This window comes from Corvus cornix, chromosome 3 (assembly GCF_000738735.6).
Source record: "Corvus cornix cornix isolate S_Up_H32 chromosome 3, ASM73873v5, whole genome shotgun sequence".
Taxonomy (NCBI): Eukaryota; Metazoa; Chordata; class Aves; order Passeriformes; family Corvidae; genus Corvus; species Corvus cornix.
In genome coordinates this window covers 36418885-36435722 of record NC_047056.1, presented here as the reverse complement: position 1 = coordinate 36435722, position 16838 = coordinate 36418885, and the positions used below count along the sequence as shown (strand labels likewise).

Here is a 16838-nt window from a genome sequence, read left to right as displayed (position 1 = left end):
CTGCAGTTAATGCATTTGGCACCAGCAATCCAAAAGAACCATCCATATGCGTTGCATTCAATAAATCGTGCTGTTCGTGAGCCCGAGCGGCTCTTCTGAACATGACCCAACTTAAAGTGCAATAGATTATTTGCACACCCAGCATCAGACCCATAGTAATGCTTTTGAAACAGTCAGTAAAGATGAAACTAAACAATTGTTTAATTCTCCCTCACAGTATTCTGTACTATGTTGTTGAGTGCTGAGCTGCAGTAAATCTTGTGCATAACGTTCACAACAAAAACTTAAAAATAATTTTTATCACATAGTTTAGATTTTACCAGAAAATCCTGTAGCACAATTATTTCAGTAAAAGAGATGCCTTAGTATGAGACTCAACAGAAATTGTAAAATTTGCCTTTCAACACTTTTGGATGAGAAAATATTAGTATATCTAAGTTTGGGAGTAATAGTGGTCTAGAAGTACTTTCAAAAACACAGATCAGTATCCAAAGAGCTAAAGAGTATCCCTGAAGGAATATTTAAATTAAACTTTTCAGGGAAGAAGTCTTAAAAACATGACGCAAGCTCTACCCCTACAAATATTCAAATCATTATTCACCAAAGTTTTTCATAGAATATCCTGAGTTAGAAGGTATTTACACAGAGTCCAACTCCTGGTCCCACACAGGACCAACCCAAGTGCCACACCATGGGCCCTGAGAGCACTGTCCAAACACTTCCCGAGCTCTGTCAGGCTTGATGCCGTGACCACTTACCTGGGGAGCCTGTTCCAGGACCCAACCACCCTCTGGGCTTTTCCTAATATCCAACCTAAACCTCCCCTGGCACAACTGCAGGCCATTCCCTCACGTCCTGTCACTGGTCACCATAGAGCAGAGATCAGTGCCTGCCCCTTCTCCTTCCCCTCATGAGGAAGTTGCATGGGGGTCTGCTTGGGGGTCTGCTTGGGGGTCTGCCCTCAGTCTCCTCTTCTCCAGTCTGAACAGACCAAGTGACCTCAGCCACTCTTCTAATGGCTTCCCCTCAAGGCCGCTCCTATTTTCATAGCCCTTCTTTGGACATTGTTCAATAGCTCTATTGGCTTCTTATACTGTGGCACCCAAAACTGCATTGAAGAGCACTGACCCTAGAATGTAGCCCTATAGACACCCACTAGTGACCCATCACCAGCCTGATCTAACCTCATTTACTACAACCCTTTGTGCTTGACCTGCCAGCTGGTTGGTCAACCATCACATGATGTGTTTATCTAGCTGTATGCTAGTTATTTTGCTATAAAATAAATTCTCACATATTCCTATTTTGATAGTTGCAAAGAGACAGAAATAAGACATCTTCATATTCTTTAGAAAATCTTCATAGGAAGATTTTCTCCATCTTTCTTAGGTTTATGAAAACTATAACCACACTTAGTTTGTTCTCCTTCCCTAGCGTGCCACAGCTTTTAACTTCAATTCTTCTGGAGACATTTAGGATGGATACAAAGCTCTGAGCCTCTGAGCTAAAAACTGATCAGTGTTTGAGGAGGTGACTCAACACAGAGATGTTACTCATTCTTTTCTGCAGTTGCAGAGAAGTAGACAGTACTATCTTCACAGATTCTGAGGCTTAGGGACCTTAACAGTGAGCTTAATACATGCAGATTCAAATTGAAAAAACGACCACAAGCTCTTCTCCTGAAAGGAAGATTTTAGCAGAAACTTCAAGTTTAGACCCTTGGACTTCCTTGAATCTCCTCTTCGGTATTTTTTTTCCCTCCTCTTCTCCAAAGAGGAAAATTCAAGTCTAAATAAGAAATTGTTCTTCAGTACCTGATTTTGCAGTATTAATGCTAAAGCCCACAATTTCATGCTAGGAAAAGACCAATACTGCCATAGCCTTGACCTCTTTTGACTTTGGACTAGCTCATATTAAAGGACAGCATATTTTTAAGGAGGCATACAGAGTATTTGCTTTAAACTCCAGAACCTCTACTGATGATGCCACTGTGACATAGGCATGACAAAATCTGCAACTTGGATTACCTCAAATTCATATTTGGAAAAAAACTGATAGTGCTACAGCAACACACCTGGAATAATTTTTTCCTATACATAGACAGAAATATATCAAACTCTTCTAGACCAATTTTAAACGTGGAAATGAAACACCTCACTATGCTCCTAAGTATAACACCAGACTGAAGAAATACAAATATGAGACCAGATAAACAAATGAGCCTAATGAAAAAAAACAAAAGTAGAAGATGCAAACACCAAATAAATAGCAAAGTTACTGAAAAAAATGGCCAAACTAGAGATAGATTCAGATTGTTGTTTTAATAAAGACAGGACAATCAAGATGACTAATACTGGATAAAGCTTCATCCCTCAGCTAGACAGCAAATTCACAATGAGATTCAGCCAACAGCACCATCATCCTGCCTCATAGTCCAGGCTCACTTACACTTAAGAACTCCATGATACATTTGTCAAAAGAGATCAGCGGAAGAATGTACCCATAATTTCCAAAATCTATAAAACTCTTGAGCCAGATTAAAAAAAGAAAGATGTCTGGGTAAAGTGATGAGATTTTAGTTAAAAGTTGGCACTCTATGTATGTGATTTTCTTTCCATCTCCGTAAGTCACTATGATATAATATCACAAACACAGAAAACTCCTGCTGTGATAAATTTATGATTTAGCAACAACTGCAGGAGAAATGGAAAATGTAAGCAAAAGGATTTCTTCACAGAACCCTTTCTGTCCCCACTGTTCATTACGACAATTTTTTTTTTTCCCCTGCATTAGCAAAAAAGGTGAATTAGTCAAGACAGCAGGTGGCACATTTTATGTCCAGGTGGTCACAATAGCTTACACAGCCATGCCTGGAAAGAATTGTATGAGGGGAAGGATTCCTCCTCAACCTCCCGAGTCCCTGTGTAATGCAACTCAGACTTTGTTTCTTTCTAGAAGAATTTCTATAAACACGCTTTTTTTCCTTGGGTTTATGGCTGCTCTCACAGCAGAACATTCTGACAGTATTCAATAGCTGCAGTGGAGCTCAGATGATTTGTGGTATGTCCCTGTTTTGTGGGAAGACAATGGGCTAGCAACACTAGTGAAAGCAGGACTGGTATTCAGTTAAATAGATAACTACAGAGGTCAAGCAGGGCAAAGAGAATAAAATATTTTAATGTGTCAAAAATATTAATGTTATTGGGTGATGGTTTTGTGCTTCACAGTGATCTAATCAAAAGGATTCACAATAAATAAAAAAACAAACAAGCAGTGGCTTCTACCAGCTGAGTACACAGTGTAGCTTATGCGTACGTCTCCCATATTCCTCGTACAAACATTTCTAGAACTATTTTAAGAGGCCAGTTTTGGGAGGTTGTTGTTGTTCTCGTTGTTTTGCTTTTTTTTTTCCCAATACCTTCATTTATGACATATATCCTGAGGCAAATCTCCTGAGGAAACAGAACTAACAGAACTATAGACATTCCATTAGTACCTCCACTAATGATATACATTACTTTCTTTTCATGACAATCTACTTCTGCAATGATCCTAGTGTGTTTTCAGATGTGTATCTACAGAGTGTCATCAGACCTGAAGATTCTATTTTTAAATTACATTCTCTCCCCAATGAGAACAGATTATCTCAGGCTATTTCACATTTTCAAATTATAACCATAATGCATGGGGGGAGAGCATTTAAAATTAGATCTTCTCAAATCAAACCCAGTTAGCTTTTAAACAGCTAATAGATTCAACATTTTAAATTCTCAGATGACCAACGTCCTCTTTTTTTCTTAGCTAAATGCTGACACACACACAAAAAAAAGGAAAGAAGCAGAAGGAAATGACTTATTTCCTAAAAAAAAAGTCTCCCAGTTATTTTACCAGTCCACCTGGTTCAATCCTTACACTAGATATGCTTGTTCAGCTAAAAGGAAAGATGACATTGTATGAAAATCAACCACACAAGTAAGATAGTTAAGCTCTTAGAACTATTGTCAAATGACCTTTTTACACTTTTGACAATATCTGAGGAAGTTGTCTTGTCATCACTTAGTCATCGATTTAAAACAAAAGAAAAAAAAACCCCAACCAACCAATCAACACAAAAACCTAGTTCCCAAAGATCAGAACAAGTTGAACTTAGCTGTCATACAACTTAGAAACAGCACCACCTAGAAGATTTAAATTGCTAGGAGCTAAAGAAGAAAAGAAAAAAAAGGGAAAAAAAAGACAGGAAAAAAGAAAACAAAAAAGAGATATAAAGACACACTAGATTGACATCTAGGCCAGAGGCAGATCTTCCCTAAATTTTTGATTACAGATTGAGAGAAATACAGGCTTTACAAGGCACAGAAAGGGCTGAAAGAGATTCTGAGAGATCACTTAATCTCCTCTCTCTTCATCTTCCCAGGATAAAACAGCAACATCAAACAAAAGGTTTGTCCAGACTATCCTCAAACCCCTTCTATTATGCAGATTTCACAGCCTCCCTGAAGAATTTATTCCAGCACTTCAGCCTCTCTTATTATAAAAGTATTCCTAATACTCAACCTACATTTCCCCTGTAGCAACTTAAGCGAACTACTGCCCTGCTTTATCTACAGCAAACTTTAACAAAATATTATTCCTCTGTGGGTCATTTTCTAACATACTTGAAGACCACTGCCATCATTTTCTAACATACTTGAAGACCACTGCCATCAATCTCCCTCAGTCTCATTTCAGCCAGACCAAAATCATCTAAACATTTTCAGTCAAACAGGCCGTATTTTGCAGATCTCCATCTTCTTTGTTTTTCTTTTGATACCACTCACTTGGTCCTCATCTTCCTTCAAACACCCTGTCCAAAACCACACTATACTGCAGCTGAGGTCTGATCAATGGTGGGAAAGCAGCAGAATTACTTAATACAGCTTTACATAAAATGCTTCTATGAGTTTAATTTATTTTCCTCTCCCAACAGTGCACTAACTGATACTTCATACCCAGAACCAATCTGCAGGCTAGGCCAAAGGGGCAGACATCTCCCAAATCCCTTCCTGATCTGTTGATACAGATATCATCCCAGTAAAACAAATCTGGAACACCCTCTGCACAACCTTAGCAGGACTGAATTCAGCCCTTACTCTGCTCTGAGCATAGGAGTAAAATCTCCTAGATTCAAACCTCGCCCATCTAAAAATCATGCAGAATATGAGTCTTATTCTTTCTGTAACAGCCACAAGCACAAACAAGTCTGAGAACTACATGGATTCAATAAAGGCAAGGCACAGCTGCTGAGTAATTTGATTTTTGGCTTCAATATACAATGCCTACCTTCAGGTAAGGCAGTGCATCTTTGCTCTTTCCAGAAACTTTGTTACTGTTCCCTAGTACACCTCACACCCAGCTCTCTTTTCACAAGCATTGGGAGAAATTAGACATGCCGACAAAATAAAAAGTAAGATGATCCAGATTTATTTCATCTGAGACCCAACATCTTCTCTAATGCTTAAAAGTACACCCCCCCAGCTCTGCATGAGGCAAGGTGTACGTGTGCACATCCACCCAGTCAAACATTTTGAGCAAGATGACAGTATGGCAAGCTGTACTTGATTTAACATGTCTAGACAGCTAGGAACACATTATTGAAATATAATTACTTTAGCACTCCTTCTACTTTTTGTTATTTTTGTTATTTCTTGCATTTGTATGATGTTACATGTATTTCATTAGTTAATGCAGCTTAACCTCTGATATTTCATCACTTTTCAAGTACGCAGTTCTACTGTCTTGATGCAGACTAAAATGCTTCCAAAAAAGCAAAACATGTTCCAACTACCCAATGACAGTAACTGAAGGGGGATATGTATTGATATTTTTGTTGCCATTCTTATTGCCACTATTGCTATTACAAACACTTCTCTATACACCTATTTCTGATTAGCCATGTTACCACATCTTCACATCATTTCCCCCTTCTCTCTTGCTTAGAAGCTCCTACCACAATCTGCTCCCTGCAGTCAGAACTGAGCTCTCAGACTTCCTGCTTCTATTGTGCTCCTGTTTCTCTATCCTCTTTTTAAGCCCTACTTGCTTCTTCACCACACTTGACAAACAGGAAAATAAATCATCCAGAAAATTTGATGCTTCCAGGATACAGAAGAAGGTAACTTAAAAGAAGATATCTGGAAAAGTCTTTTTCCTTCCTAATTATCACAGGGATACAATCTCTTCCTTGCTCCCTGTCACAGAATTGAACAGAGAGAATTCCACTGTCTTTCTCATCACCACCTCCACCACCCTCCAAAACATACTAAAATTTTTAGTAGTATATTCTAGGAGAGGCAAATAACCCACTCTTCAATTCTGATAATCTCAGTTTAAAATAGAGAGGAGTGTGAACAATGTACTGTTTGAAGTCATTTACTATAGCAACACTTGTTTCATTCAAGTAGGTTTCCTTTATTAATTTTGACAAATTCCAACAAGCTCTCTACTGTCTGCAACACAGGTTTCTTGTGTTTTCTATGGATGGCTTCACTTAAAAGTGCCAAAGGAGCATATGCAGGCATGACTGCTGAGATTGTTTAAAATGAGCTATGTTTACATGCCACAAGCCCTTTGCTGATAAATTCTCTCACTGGCACAGCCTTTTTAGAGCAAGTCAGAGGAATTCACAGAAATTACAATCATTTCTGTCCTGTGGAAACCCATAACATACAAATCAGGCACAGATTTGAAATCTGAGATCTCTGTCAGCAGGTTTTAACAATCACCTTTTGTCTTCCTTATCTTTTTTTATCACTACCAAGATTCTTTATATGCAGTCCTCAGGCAATGAGCATCCTATCTTAAACTACAGCCATTCTCCATGGCAATGACAAATGTAACTATCAATCCCCTTTACATAGTTGAGAATGATCCAGAAAAAGGTACCAACCCAAACAAATTAGAGACTGCAGTGTGGTTTGATGTCTGATGGAAGGGCCTCAGCTCATTTCAATAAACTTATTGGGCTGTTAGTTCTTTTACTCTGTATTGAATTTATTTGGTTTAAAGATATTACATTTAAACTAGATCCACAAATGGTTATGATGCTAAAGAGCTGAACTTTAGCCTCGAGTTATACCACTTATCGGTCCTAGGTCTCTTTTCCGAGAGATGAGAGAAGTTAATTGCATGGAGCAAGCAGCCTAACCAGCACACTGAACAGGAGCGTGCCCAACCCATTCAGAGGTAATGCTGATGTCCTAAGACTGCTTAGTTCAAACCCTTAGTTCAAGACTGCTTAGTTTAGGGCTCAGACACATTTCTTTGAAGAACGGTGTGACTTCACAACAGCTGGGTTCCAGACACCACTACTACTGCCTCAGCCGTCCTTGGGGAGCTTAATCCTGCAGGAGTTTAGCTGGCTGTACTTCTAAGGATAGTACTTCTAAGGCAGTCAAGTGCTTCAGCACTTCAGCTTCAATTTCAATCAAGTGCTTCAGCACTTCAGCTTCAATTTCAAACATGAATTGTGCAAAATATTAGAACCCAGATGGCCTGTGTTTTTCAGAGTGAAGCACTTGTCCTGAAACAGAACTTCAAGCTCTTCAAGTGTCTCATGCTTGAGTTCACATCTGTGCTTCAGGTTTGGGGCTGGATGCTACTCCAGCTGTAAGCAATCCATCACAGCATTCAGGTGAACAAGCCTTTTTAAGCTTCCATTCAAATTATCCAGCTTCTTAGGTACCTAAGCATACCTGGATCTCTCACTTGAGGGACATGGTAACAAAGGCCCAAGAGATGCATTTTGACACGAACATACATCTAAGGCACAGTTATTCAACACAATCCTCATCTTGGCTGTAAGTGAAGCAGCAGTAACTTCACAGCCCACCACAAGCAATTTTCCACTGATGGAAGCTGGCACACTCTGATAATGAAGTCAACATTTTACACAAACTTACAGCCATACAGGAGCTTTAGTATTATCAGCTAAATACAATGCCACTGTCCACTTTCTCAACAGGACTTTTTCACTCTTTTCACAAGAAGGTCTGAATTTGGTCTTTATATACTGGGAATGAGACTCATTCCCACCTGAAATTATGTATTCATCTGAAATTATGCCTTTTGCCTAAGGTTATTATTTAGGCTTCTTTCACAATAATAATACAAATATTAGACAATAGTATTACAAGTCTTAAGTTGGAAGAACATTACTTCTCGAGAAAATAAATAGCATTTCCCCCTCCCAACATATGCAACTCCCTCAAATGAGAAAAAAGTCTAAACTGCAAGAGTCAATGTTTATCATTTCTAGGAAGAATACGGAATAAAAATTAAATTAATATTACCTTACTAAAGTATATCCACTTGACATTTAATTTCCCAAAAGGAAACAACCAAAAAGCACTCAGGAAGTCAACAAACTGTAAACAGTGACAAAGGACAGGACATCATGGAATTAAGTTATAAATGAATACAGCCGCCTCTGCATGCTGAATCACCATTAAAAATCATCTCTCTCAGCAGCACATGAAGCCAAGATCTCTTTTTTTCTTCTAATTTTCTGAAGAGGGGAAAAAATGACAACAGACATAAGGATATAACTGATTCTGAAATCTCCGTTTCACAGGGTATGAACCTTCTTGCAGTAATTTTATTTGTCAACATTGGTTCATTCCTTCTGCCATAGGCAATGGCACTGACAGAAGAGCACTTTCACATCTCCTATGAAGAAAACCAGACTCAGCTGCTTGGAACAATCAGAATCAATTCTTGGTATCAAAGACTTGTATCACAGCAACTCTGGAGTTAGCCAGGCTAAGGGACTTCTAATGTTTAATTGTGTGGGTTCAGTAGGTCTCTATATCCACCTAAATGAACATATTTTAAACATCACAGAGGCTTTTCCCTACAGAATTTTCTGGAAAGCCTCTTCTTTTCTTCTTGAGAAATTTTTGGTTTTGGAGCCAATACTCTTTCATCACAGAAGTTGAGATGCATCTGTCTCAGTCTGCATTTTCCCCCAGCAATTACATGCTTTGAACTGATTTTAATTCAGTTTGCCAGATCACCAATTGGTTTTTCCAACATTCTTCCTCATTCTGCTGTATATCAGTCTCTGTCTCCGTATTTTAAAGCATGGAGATGATAACTCATTTTTAGGTGAATGCAACATTTAAAATAGTTTCTACAAAAGCACCAGCAGCCTTTGCCTGTCAGGCAGACATTTATTTTCTGGTGAGCTCAGTGCCATAAAATCTTTTCAGAGGCCAAAGAGAAAGATACAGTACATTTTGGGGGGGGGTGCTGATTTTCTGGCCCCTCAGTTGTGAGCCCTTTATGGACATGTAAACAATCACGAAGACAGCTTAGCACGGGTATTGTTAGAATGCTTACAGCAACAGTATATTGAGTGAAATAGTTTGTATTTATACAGAGCTATTCCATCTCCGAGGTTTTCAAAGAACTCCATGGTCTTTTATAATTGCTAAATAAACTGCATTCATTTGTTAGTTACTTTTTCAGAATTTGTCACTCTATTATTTGAGGCAAAGTAAATGTGCTGCTTGGTTTGGTAGAGTTAGCTGCATTAATGTGAATCTAGGTAACCCACTTAATCTACACCTAAAATTTAGCCTGTTACTTCCAAGTCCTGCTGGAATCAAAAGTAAACTTTAAATGGCTGTTATGAATTGCCATGCTGTTCAATAGCAGGAAGAATAATGCTCTTAAATGGGAGAGAGGAAAAGGATGATTCACACTAAAATTGTTCTTCAAAAAAGCCCCAGTGCTGTTCGACACTGATGCTGACAGCACCAAAATTTTTTCTTAAACTTTTTAGAATGTCCCTGAAAAATCCCTTCTGCCTCTTGAATGGGAGCACAGGCTTTGAACACACGTGCATTTGAGAACACAAAACAAAAAAGTCCCCAACATTTATACACTTACCCCATTCCCCTGCATTTGATTATGTGCAATTTTAGCATCAACACATGAATGGAGTTGCCATGAGTCACTAAAGCGAATTTGACTCTACATTCCCTCCAAATAGAGTATGTTGTAATTTTTCAGTTATTTCTTACTCTTAGTCTTCTAACTGTTCATTCAGTTTTCACCCACCTCATTCTGCTGGCTATACTTTCTACGGAGTGTAGCCTTAACATCCTCCCTTATCTCCAAATTTCCCAAAACTTCTAGTTGGGAACATTACCACTGTTTAACTCTAATATCCATAAATACATTGATAGGCAGAAGTTACAAGGATCACAATGCAATGATCTAGTTAAGACAAGCCAGTGAGAGAATTATTTTGCTGTTCATGAAGGAAGTTCCACAAAGAAATGTCAAGAATGGAGGAAAGAGTATCTGACCCAGTGAAGACCTGAGAGCGACTTTCCTCTAAAGTTCCTCTTGGGTAGCATGTCAAATCATACAGATGCATTTATATGGAACACGTCACATTTCTGTGTGCACTTTTTTAAGCAGTTAAAACATTTATGGCTTTTACAGCTGTTTACCCATACTTCCTGGTGGGGAAATACTATTATTATGAAGTAAGTGTCACTTAGTGAAGTCAAAATGGTGCAATTCCACAAAAATAGTTTAAATTGGAGTTTCAAAGTGACACCTGGGTTTTGCTCAAATCAACCTATGAAGTCATCGGTGAAGCCAGCATGTGTAGTTACATATAAGCTACAGAGGGCTTCACTAAATTACCACTGTATTGTGCTGCCAATATAGGAAAGCTATTGTTACCTCAAATTTGTAACAGAGTATTCTGCACATCACAGCGCTAAGTGCTGGGACATTTTCTTCCACATTAAGCTTATTTCATGTGCATAAACTTATGTAAAATATTATGCAATACAATGTATCCATAGTTAGAGAAGTTACATGACTTTCATATTCTTTCATCTTCATCTTTACACATGAATTTAAGAGCTGTCCACAGAACCATGTGCAGATCCTAAGAGTCCAAAAGCCATGCACGCATATTTGTCCAACTTCTAGCTACAACACACACAACTAAGCCACAGTAGGGTGCTGCAAGCCCGATTTCACTAAACCTTATATAACCTGTACTACTTAAATTCAAGACATGTTCTCATTTACTACCTAAAATAGAGAGACAAGTTCTCCTTAATGAATTTTATAAAGAATTTTGGTGAAGACCAAAAAAACCCCATCTACCTAAAAGAAAGAAGTTTTCCGTAATACTTGACTTTATCAACTTAACATGTAACTTCAATTGCAAAATTCACATTACTTCTCATATCTTCCTGAATAGAGAGATGAGTCTCAGTTTCTTTCTTATCCTCCCTTCTTCATTATCCTCCCTTCTTCCTTCTCGGGATGACTTCATTATACAAACACATGCCTTATTTACGTCACATAATACCATTCTAGTTGTAGGTAAAGCACTCTTGAGTTTTTCTTCTGCTTTCAGTGCATTCTGTGGTCACCTCACACATTAATTAATACATTTTCTCAGTGTGCCTCTAGAACAGGGAATTGGTGGCATCATCATTGCACTTAGGGGGAACTGTAGCCTGGTGAGAGGGTGTACAGAATAGTCCTACACATGCAGGCAACACCAGACAACTAATTTCAGAAACAGAAATTTCACTATTTTCAGCTCAATGGGCAAAATGCGCAATGCCACTAAACACTAGCCCTCAGCTATCTCAGGCTGGAAAATGAAGTGTGTATTTAAGTGCACATTGCACCAGAAGTGGCTAGAGTGAAACGGAGAACTTCCTAGCCTTTGCTGCTCTAATAAGCAGTTCTCACAATAACTGTGTTGAAAGGAATTCCAGAAAGACTACACTCTGTTAAGAATTCTTATCATATACATTTTGGACCAATAGAAACAGCACAGAATTCCTTTAACTAATTTTCTTCAGCACTGCATTTACAAAGCCAGGGAGATAAGCACTCATTTAGAGGATTCATGCTCAGATGACTAGTGGTTACTATTTAACAGTCCCATTAAGACAGTAGTGGGAAATGTCTGAGGTAGATGTACCTGAATTACTAAAAAGATCTTCCTACTGTTTTATAGACTACCAGGTTGCAAACAGAATTGCATAGTTGAAATTTCTCTGCTGGTGCCATTAATACTATTAGAGAATTTTTAACTCTGAGGTTCTAAATATTTTGGCAGATTATAGGTCAAGTGTGACAGTATGTATTTTTAAGCAAGCAAGGCATCCCTTGAGAATCACTCAGAGTTCATGGTGAGCTTATATAAGACATATATCGGCTTATAAGAGTCACATTTGGCTGCCCTCACCTACATGTTAAGGTATTTTTGATGTTTACATGACAAATGTTGAGATTCACATCATGTCATTAGTTTCAGTTTTTATTTGCTGATCGTATCAATTCCACTGCAAGCTTATTTTTATCACTATATATTCAGTCCTCCTACTGGTACAAAACCATATTTATAATTGGTCTGCAGCTGTCAGCCTATCCAACAGGAGATATTTCCATTTGCTTGAGAAGGCTCTGAATGTCCAAAGCCTTTTCCTTAAGTATTTGCTAATACAACACAAAGATAGCCGAAGACTAATTTGCAGTAGCTTAAATATAACAGCATATTGATTAAATAGAATCAGAGAGATGCTTTACAGTGTAATATCTTTAACAGATGATTTAGAAGCATGCAGAGTAGCATTTCAGCTCTAAAACCAAGCACATTAAAGGTACACACCACCATATTTATGGGTCCTGATTTTTCTCTCCTATACTGAATGTGGTATGATTCCTTTGAAAAAAAGCAATATACAGATATATAAATTAAACTGTATTACAATGCAAGTCTTAAGGAGATAGAATTATGGCATAAAACTGTGACTATTCTGAAAATGTGAATGAGTCAGTGAATGCAAAACAACGTCTAAGACCTTTAACATTGTTTTCAGGGTGGGGTTTTGCTTTGATTTGTTTTTAGAAAAAAACAAGATTTCTTAAAAATCACTCTGAACAATTTTAACTGCCTCAGCTATTAGGCACAATAAATGAGAATCACAAATTTAGCACTAAGAAATTACAATTTTTATGCAAGCTTTATGACTCCTTACACTATCTAGACTTGGGAGATGGCTTGTATCCCACAGGACAAAAGTTCAAAACACTTGGTTGTATAAGTGGCTACTGGCAGGTAACTCAATTTCACATTCCAGGGTGACTTTAAATGCTATTATTGCAACCCCAATGGCTTACTGAATTTTCAAGCTCTGATGATGTGATATATAACCTTACAGTAAAATTCAGCTTAAAAGCCAAAAAATAATAGACTATTTGCTGTCTTTAATAAGAGCTCTATACTGCATGTTCTGAACATTATCAGAGAAATGAATGGCTTACAAGTACACCAGAGTAAACATTCCAGAAGGAATCTTGAATTAATTTTAAAAGAAAAATGTTTAATGTGATTTAACTTAATGGTTTTTATGTCAGTATCTCCAAAAGCTCATCTGACAACACTGCAATGGGGCATTTAAACATGACTGACTTTCCATAAATCAGAAGATGCTCAGAAGCACCTGGTCAAGTTTGGCAGTTTTCTTCCCAGTGTACCAGTCCCCCACATCTCATTTGTTGCTGCCAGGACAGACCTGTCTCTAAAGGTAACAAAAGACTAACACTTTTTCCAGTTTCAAGACTACCCATTTCATGTCACTGGATTGAAACAATCTATACAAGTCCAAAAAAATCAAAACCAATTGCAGCCACAGCTAGAGAAATAAGTTTATTCTATGGAGTACATTTTTCACGGTTGCTAAACTCTGGCACAGGGTTAATACTTTGAAGTAAAATGCATAGAAAACCCATAAAAACCCAATAAAATGAGTAGCTTTGCACTCCATGTTAATTGATAACTATGAACTCTTGGGCAATGCTACCAAGTTTTACCCAGCTAATATTTCTTCTCATCTGTAAAAAATGTTATTTAATGTTAGCATAAAACAAATGTGAAGCATTCGGTACTAACTTTCTGGTTTTTGCTTTTTAATAAAACTCCTACATTTTCTCCCTCTTCCTTTTCAAGTATCTCCACATGGCCACTACCAATTCCTTTGTTCAATGAAGTAAGAGGCTCTCCCATTAAGATTATACATTTAAGAGCAATAACAAAATACCATGAGGTCATCAGCCACTGTCATAAATTAACTAGACAATGAACTCCAACCTTGCCATAAGCATGAACTAATTCCCAGAGTCCATCTCTGTTCAAAAAAGGACTAGGAACTGCATATTTGTGGTTATCACAGAACACCTGACATGAAGCTTCACATCCTAATCTTACCTCACTGTAGTTAATTCAAACATCCCTAACATTAAAATACTGACACTTGAAATTTAGCACTCAATTTTTATGAAAACAAGTTGTCTTCTAACCTTCAAGTTCATTCCAGCACCTCCAGAAACCAGAAACCCCAAACAGATACGGCTGGCCAAGCTGTAGGTCTCCTGTTCAAGCTACAAATACACAATCCTAGACTCTAACAACATACAGCTCTGTACTAGCACATATCTAAACTGCTTCATCAGAAGTTGCTATCACTGACTCCCACCTCACAGATGTAGAAAAGAGACAAAACAGGTAATGGGACTGTTTTTGAGGCTGCCAGAGAGCTCAGAATCAGAAATTTAGACACCATCCAAATAGCCTTCATTTTACCTCTGTGTCAACACTTAAGTCATGGCTGACCTTATCAGGCCATAAAAACTCTTTTTACTACTTGTCCTCTGGCTGTTTCAGGAATCATAAGCTTTTCAATTAGGGTACAATGTTTTACTAATGTACTGCTCACTAAGGGGCTTCTTAGAATTTGATAAAAAACACTCTTGTCTTCAGCTCTTGGTTTTCCTTCTCCTAGTCATGTCCCTCCGAGCACTGTAATTAACAGGGGGAGCTCAAATAAGCTAGAAAGAGCTAGAAGCACTGGCTCCTTTGTCTTGCAGCTGCATAGAGTCATCTCCTTATGCTACCATAGAAAAAAAAAAAACCAACTCACAGAATCCATCCATTTACTGGCAGCTTGATACTTGTAAGTAATACCAAGCGTATTGAACAGAGAATGACTCAAACAGCCTGAAAAATGGGGGTAAGAGGAAAGACTTTTTTGGCTGCCATCCAACCTGGAACAGTCACTCCAAATACTGGAGAACTATACAACCTGGAACTTGTACACTCTTTGACTAGTAAGAGTCAGAAGAGAGGGACACAATCCAGTCCCAGTGGCCATTAATATTTTATTTGAAGGAAAATGAGGGCTGACTGGAAAAAAAAGCAGTATTATCTTATTTACAAAAGAGACTACTGGTTGATGTTGACAGTGTGACAAAAAGAAAACCAAATCTTTCTGAGACTTCTAAGAAAGGGAGATAGAGCTTTGCAAGGAGTATACTTCACCACTCTAAAAGTGTTAATTGATAAGACCTCCAGCTGCCCACTGTTGTTCCCATTACAGCCAATAGTCTCATTTACCATCCACAAACTTACACTTGAAGAAAAGCAAGCAGGGAGTTGTATTTAAGTATAAATTGACAGACCATAAAGATGTGCAATGTAGAAATGCAAAGATACACAAAGGAATTCTATTTAAAGATTTAGAAGGAAAGGCTCTTCCCTAAAACCTCAGCAGAACATAATTCTTTGTGCTACAGCAAAGGAAGTCTGTCAGGAGACTGCAAGTACCTTAAAGTCTCAATGTTAATCAGTCCATTATTCAACTGCAGGAACTTTTCTCCAAATCAAGCCAGCAGACGTTCTGTAATACCTAACCCATAATTCATCAAGCTCTTCATCTTCTAAGCCAAAACTTGTCCTCAAGCTCTGCACACAATGGGGCATGAGCCAAGGCCACAAGCTGGGCACCTACACAATCTTTTTTTATAAATATGAAGCAGAAACTCTCAGGCAGCCTCCATACTGTGCAGAAGTTCATAAACACATAATAAATTAAATATAGAGAAAAACAGTCACCAGTGAGACCACAATCCTGAACTCCAGCTTTCCAAAAAGTGTATCCATCATACTGACACTGACTACACTCACAGTTGTGCCCATTCTAGCAAAGCATTCAAAAAGCACCCTTTTCTGAAGAAAAAACTATTACCTAGAAATGCAGAATTTTCAACAGTGAATCAGGTTCAATATTTTTTTCATCCAGGAAATCTGTTTTGCTTCTCCACAAAATGCAGAATATTGGAGCATTTGCTAATCTAAGAATTCTCATGTATAGTTATTTTAAGCTTTCTCTGTCTTCAAGTGTTACTGCAGAGAATTTCAAGATCTTAAAAACAGGGGAGTGGGGGCTTTGTGAGGGGAGAGAAGGAGTTATGTTTTTTGTAGTTGTACTCACATCGCAAAGGTGACGCAGGTTGATCCTGGCCCAGTCTCAGTGGTAATGAGCCCTCAGTGGACTGCTCTCCAGAAATCACTTTTTTTACTGGATAGTATTTGGGCTTAATCACATATTCCTGTGTTTGGCCATGATGAAGATTCATCATTAGTGTCTGAGATGAAAGGGGTATCATCCTGTTTTGGAAAGAGATGGAAAAGACAGAATAATGTAAGAATTAATAAATTAGACTTAGAAACTACTTGTAAAAAGATTGAAGATAAATTCAACTGTACTCCAAATTCTCAAAATACAGTTTGGGAAACCTACTACCTTACAAGTAAGCACCTGATTTTCCATGCATTTAGCACCCTCACTGTCGTGTCAGCTCAACAAACTCCTAACAAAGAAAGACTACAGAGATTACACAACTTTGTTTTTGACATGGAAAGAGAAATATCATGGACAGCTCAGAAAACAGGGAGGAACAGGGAAAAGCCC

General features: G+C 38.0%; 1 protein-coding gene across 6 annotated transcripts in view; it reads right to left on the bottom strand.

Annotated features, from left to right (window-relative positions):
* Nucleotides 1–16838, bottom strand: part of LTBP1 (latent transforming growth factor beta binding protein 1) — a 191993-nt gene that overhangs the window by 126031 nt on the left and 49124 nt on the right. For all 6 annotated transcript variants that reach the window (XM_039568826.1, XM_039568825.1, XM_039568827.1 and 3 more), the window contains exon 4: nucleotides 16359–16534. In XM_039568826.1, coding sequence (XP_039424760.1) covers nucleotides 16359–16534 — 176 coding nt within the window. The remainder of the gene's footprint in view (nucleotides 1–16358; nucleotides 16535–16838) is intronic.